The sequence below is a fragment of the Mercurialis annua genome, linkage group LG8 (assembly GCF_937616625.2).
Source record: "Mercurialis annua linkage group LG8, ddMerAnnu1.2, whole genome shotgun sequence".
NCBI classification, from domain to species: Eukaryota; Viridiplantae; Streptophyta; class Magnoliopsida; order Malpighiales; family Euphorbiaceae; genus Mercurialis; species Mercurialis annua.
In genome coordinates this window covers 31,898,158-31,903,982 of record NC_065577.1, presented here as the reverse complement: position 1 = coordinate 31,903,982, position 5,825 = coordinate 31,898,158, and the positions used below count along the sequence as shown (strand labels likewise).

At 32.5% G+C, this 5,825-nt stretch overlaps 1 protein-coding gene across 3 annotated transcripts; it reads right to left on the bottom strand.

Annotated features, from left to right (window-relative positions):
- Positions 1 to 300: 300 nt before the first annotated feature.
- On the bottom strand, positions 301 to 3,095 carry LOC126660859 (protein PSK SIMULATOR 1). 3 transcript variants are annotated; one of them, XM_050354554.2, is made up of 2 exons: positions 2,960 to 3,095; positions 301 to 2,503 (listed from the first exon to the last, which is right to left on the bottom strand). In XM_050354554.2, the coding sequence occupies exon 2, from the start codon at positions 2,484 to 2,486 to the stop codon at positions 657 to 659; it is 1,830 nt and encodes a 609-aa protein (XP_050210511.1). In that variant the 5' UTR covers positions 2,487 to 2,503; positions 2,960 to 3,095; the 3' UTR covers positions 301 to 656. The 3 variants fall into 3 exon arrangements, with proteins under 3 accessions (XP_050210511.1, XP_050210513.1, XP_050210512.1); XM_050354556.1 differs by lacking the exon at positions 2,960 to 3,095 and adding an exon at positions 2,675 to 2,909; XM_050354555.2 differs by lacking the exon at positions 2,960 to 3,095 and adding an exon at positions 2,633 to 2,908.
- Positions 3,096 to 5,825: the final 2,730 nt, after the last annotated feature.

Below are 5,825 nucleotides of genomic sequence, written 5' to 3'. Positions count from 1 at the left end.
ATTTCCCGTAAATCACTTTCATGAGTGAACTACAAGAAAACTGAAATTCTGATGAGGAAGGTCCATGACAGGTGCACTCTACATATACAAGAAATTCCTACAAATGAAACCTAAATGTAAAGAAATTTCACATGAATCACGTTCATCATGTAAGATCGTGAACCATGCATATGTCGTGATTAAATTAAAATCATTGATTAATGAAGACCACATCAATTTTGAATAAAACAAATATATCAATAACTAATTGATTTTAATTCATATAAACAAAAGAGCATCAAGCGTGTTGAAGGTATAAACTGCAAGAAAGAAGGCATGCTCACCATATATGAATTTAGTAGCTTATCTTAAACATTTACAGTTAATATAGAAAAAACTAATAGATATACACAAATCATCAATAACGTATAATTAAAAAACACGACTAGATTCTCAAAATTAAACTAGCATTTTGGAGGGTAGCTCGCAATATACCTCAAACTCATTAAGATGCTTTTGATGTTGAAAATTTTAGAGAATGTTGGTTCTCAGTCTCCTCATATCCAAGCAAATGAAAATCTTTGTCTAGCCATGTGCACTTGTAGCCGGACTTTGGAGTAGTCACTCGCATACAGACGATTGCATCCACCGGAATTACCACAGCCTTGGCGGTATGGTTACTTGTCGTGATCCATATATTCATCATGTACTCTACCACTAGCACACTCCTGCAAAGCTTTTGCATTAAGTTCTCGTCCAAGTCTCCAGATGTAATTGAGTCCAACAAGAAGTTCAGTTATGGTTGCTTCTGTTTTTTCTTGGTTTGCAAAATAAAGAGTCTGTACTAAGAGCACGTTTGTTCGAGAAACAAAGTTTTGCTGCTCGAAACTTCGCTCTGATTGCCATCTTATCATGTTATGAGCAAGTGGAGCCAGCCATTCTAGTATCGATGATATTGCCTCATTCCACTCTCCTGCAAGACTAGTGTCATAAACTGCTGACGCCAAACTTTTAGAGTACGGCTTTAGCCTCGCTCTCAGGGCTGTTCTCACATTCAAAGGTAACATGTTATATAAGTCATCCCTCGCATCGTGGCCAATTAAGTGAGGAGAAGCAGCTAGCTTTTCGATTACGACTATGACATTTGCATAATGCAATGCTAAAGCAGCAGCACCAAGAGTGTCGGGAAGAGCATCTAACAACTTGAACTGTGAAGTAAACGCAGACACATTACGTGTAATGATCTCAACTTCATTGTCAGTAACTTCATTTTGATTTCTTAAATGAACTAGTGTCGAATTTATGTAGCAATTAGCAACTGGCGAAGTATTTGAAGCTATCATACACCCTTTAAAGGGTCCAACTTGAGTCAATCTATTTGGTTTTGACTGTAGTTTTTTCCCTTGCAGTACCGGTGATTGAGTCTGCCACATCTTCTTAGCGCCTTTAGTTATTGTAGAAATCGGCCCCGACTTGGTAATTGACTTTCCAAGAGGACCTGAAAAATAACTTCCATTTTTTGTAGTTGACTTTCCGAGAGGACCTGAAAAATAACTCCCATTTCTGTTCTTTTGAGAAATGGGACCTGATTTTGCAGCTGGAGAACTTAGAGGACCCGAATAAAAATGATTTGTTTTATTTGGTTTCGAAATTGGACCTGATTTTGCACTATAACCGCCAAGAGGGCCAGAAGCAAATCTAGGGATGCTGCTACTCTCAGATGGAAGATTCGAATTCTGCAATAATGTAGAAACTGATTGACTGCGATAAATATTATCTGAATCCAAAATTTTCGAGTTCACGGAAGAAGCCACTGGACTAGTGCCGAATACATAATTAATTCTATTGAATATCGTAAACAATGACCTCACCAAGAGCACGAGCGTATAATCGTAAGTCTTATTCCAAAGTGAAATCTCCCTCAAATTCTTCACTTCATGCTTCTTCCACACAAGCTTCTTTTGATAATCAAGCAAATTCTCTGGCTCGGGATCATTCCCCTTCATTCGTTTCACAGTCTGCTCAAGATCTGCAAGAAATTCCATCTCTTGATACAAAGTGGCATTAATAGAAATAAAACGCTCCATCTTCTTAACTTTCTTATCCATCTTCTTATACGAAAATTCCCACCCGTAGGTATCGGTACCAAACTTAAATAAATCATCGAAAACATGGTCAAAACTTCTCAGAGCAGGATCAGAACATTTCTTCTCTAATCTAGCCACAGATTTTGCAACATGTACCATACTTTCAATCAACTCTGCACATATCAAACTACCAATGAAACCTTCATCCTCCGAAACAAGCTTCTTTACACCGACGGAATTCGATATCTCCTCGCTTAACCTTGAAACCTGTTTATCACTCAAAGATTGCCACAAATGTACTAGCTTAGCCATCAAACTAGCAACTTCAAAGGCCAGAACTCCAATGAACACCTTCTCAGTCCCAGATTCATGCTTCCGCGGAATCTTCCACAGACCACGAAACCACGATTCCGCAACCATCTCTTACTCTTAAAAACCTGCATTAACAGAGAAACAATCATAAGCCAGAACCCGGATCAAACAAAACATGAAATCAACAACTGTTGCAGCCAAAAAACAACAAATTCAAACAATAAATCACTAGAATACTACTAGCAACAGCTTACTGAAATTAGGAATATGTTCCAAAGATTCTTCTAAATTCTAACCCTTTATTGAAGAACTTCAACATCTACAAAACTAAAAAAAATCAAACTTTATGCAACCAGAACTCCTCCACTCAAAAAGTATGAATCTTTACTCCAAATTCTCAGTCTTTTCACAGATTTATGAACACCCAACTAAATTATTCACCAAATCAATGACAAAAAAACAACAAAAACCCATAAAAGATGAAAACTTTATCAAAAATATTTAACTACAGTTTAAACTAACAAAAACTAAAAACTAACAAAAACTATAAAACAGAAGAAAAAAATGAAGAGAGAACTTACTGATCACATGAACAGAAGGGAAAAGGAAGCAAAGAGGAAAGGTAAGTGAAAAAGAATAATAATTAACAAAATTAATAAAAAATAATAATGAAAGTTTATTACAATTAGCTAAAGAAAAGAGAGAGATGAGACAGGACAAGGTTTTTTTTTATTTAATTTTTTAAAAAAATGGGGAAAAGGAAGTAGCTAGGAAATAGAGGAGTATAGTATAGCCACATGGACATTATTATTTATTAGAGGGCAATTCAATTCAAATGGGGAAATTAAAAAAGAAGAATAGAAAACGAGTGAAATTAATTATTATTATTATTATAGTAACCAATAATTTCTTTAATCAATTTTAAGTTTTTTTTTAATATTTAATGAATTTTAAGTTAGTGCTTCTTATCTTCCTTTTTTTCTTTTTATTTTTTCTTTTTTATGAGTTACTCCTTTGGGTTTTGGTTTTTTTATGTTTTTCACCACAAGAATCTTTCTTTGTCTTATGTTGGTTTGTTTGTTGTTTTCTTGAAATTTTGTTCTACAACAATAAGAATATTTACAAAATTTGTATATTTGGTATTGGAAAATTTAGTAGGTATGTGATTTCAATGTTTTAATTCTATTGACATTGGAAAATAGTTTTTCTTTTGTTACCAAAAAGGATAATTTATTAAGGCAATAGGTAGAGTTGCAAATTATGAAGAATGGTTCAACAAAAAGCATAAAATCTTTTATACTTTTGAGCTAAATTATGAGCCATCTTATTAAACTTCCTAGATATATAAACAATTTGTGACATTTGAAATTGAAACCAATTTCATGAGATGCAAAATATTCTGACCAATAAGCATGTGAGATATAAAGCTCATGGTGATTTATTGTTTGAGAAATTTAAGAGGCATTTTCTGTAAATATTATTTTATACCAACCTCTAAAAATTGCCCAGATTTTAAAATTTCTTAAAATCATAAATTCTAACACTCCACGATCTCAAATATGATGATAAAATAAAGAATATCTAGCGTGAATCTGATTTGAATGATCAAAAGCAACAACTGCCGTTGTGTCATATTTTAATTGTGTATTAATAGCAGCATTATAATCGACTTTGAAAACGCCAACTGAAGAAGGTAACCAGCCATTTTGATTATGAATGTTTGATCTAAGAATCAAATTCTCATTACAATCAAGAAAAATTATTGCACGTAACTGTTGCACCATGTCATTCATACAACAAACCAATGATGTGTTAGTCATGTGGAAAAATTAATAATAAAAAATTAAATAATAATTAAAAGATTCCCTATCACAAATGTTCATTGGCTTATTGTAAATATGGCATGGAACAACCAATGCATGAGATAAACACTCTACAAGCATACTTAGATGCTAAAGAAAATTTTGTCCAAGCCTAAATTTTTAGTTCACAAATATACTTTAGATTGCTTGGAATATGATTAAAGATATGATGTTGCGAGATTTTCAAGTATGCCAAAGCAAAAAACAAAATAAATGTAGACTAGATTGAAATGAATCTAACCTAATCAATTGAGTCGTTACATGCAACCATAATTGAGAAAAACTGAAATCTGGTAATTTTATAATTCTTAAAGATAAAGAACTAGGAAACCAAACCTTTTGCACCAAAAAATAATTGGAAATAAGATGTTATATAGTTTTTGCAGCTTCATAGTTTATGTAAAGGAAATATGATCTCAGTCGTTAAATCCATCCGTCCACAAACCATTCCTGATAAAATGTCATACAAATATTTTGATCTTATTTGGATTTTTCAAATTCCATAATTGTTGCCACTGTTTAGAAGTAAAATATGAAATAGCAGAAGGCACATATTGTCTTTCCTCTTTTATAACAACATAATATATAGATATTACAGTATATTGACCTGAAGGAGTGTAATTTCAATTGGTTTATTATGTTGTTCAAACAGAGGTAAAGGAAGCAAAAACAATTTGTCTGCATCGGATTTTTGAAATAGACTCAAAACTGTGTCTTCATGCCAAACTGAACCATTAGATATCAAATCTGCAAACTTCATGAAGGAATTAAGTTACAGTTGACTGCATGAAAGAATGGAAATGAAAGCACATATGGATCTTTTAATAGTCTCTTTTTACCTGAATTAATCTGCCAAAGAAGTCTTCTTTTTAATAATTGTAATCTAAAATGAAACAAATAAGTATTAGGAGAATTATTTATCTAAGAACTTGATAAGAAAATAAATTCTAAAATTGCATTAGTCTTTATACTTACTTGGCAAGCAATGCTTGATTAAAATAATATAAATTTTAAAACTCATTTCTCTATTTCACTTACTACCACACATAGTAAACCATGTTATCCACTGAACTCTCCTTTTTTTATTGTGTTGTCCCCACTAGTAAGAATCCACAAGCTGATTAATTTTATGACATGAAGAGATAAGTAGTTTGAAACACCTCATTGTGTAAGTTGGAATTGCAGTGATAATGGATTTAAACAAAACCTCTTTACCACCATTGATACATATTTTTCTTTCCAACCAGTTAACTTATATTGAATTTTATAGATTATATGATTGAGAGTAGATGTCTTAAAAGGTCCAATAAAAGATGGGATACCAAGATACATACTTGGTGGATTCAGGTAATCCATATACAATAGACTAGGCAAATGAAGGTTTTATGGAAGAATTTGATTGATATTTTTAGGAATATTAATGGTCATGTCTTCATTCAGGGGAAATTTAATGCGATTTTAAATAATCCAGAAAGGTGCGGTGGTAATGAGCTAGATTTGTATTATTCTACTAAGCTTTAAAATTGCATGTCTGTTGCTGGTTTAACAGAATTGAGAAATATTGAGTGTTCTTTATTTGGAACCA

Bases quoted from the DNA above. Each gene is read 5' to 3' on its own strand.
- LOC126660859 (XM_050354554.2), bottom strand. From the start codon at position 2,486: ATGGTTGCGGAATCGTGGTTTCGTGGTCTGTGGAAGATTCCGCGGAAG.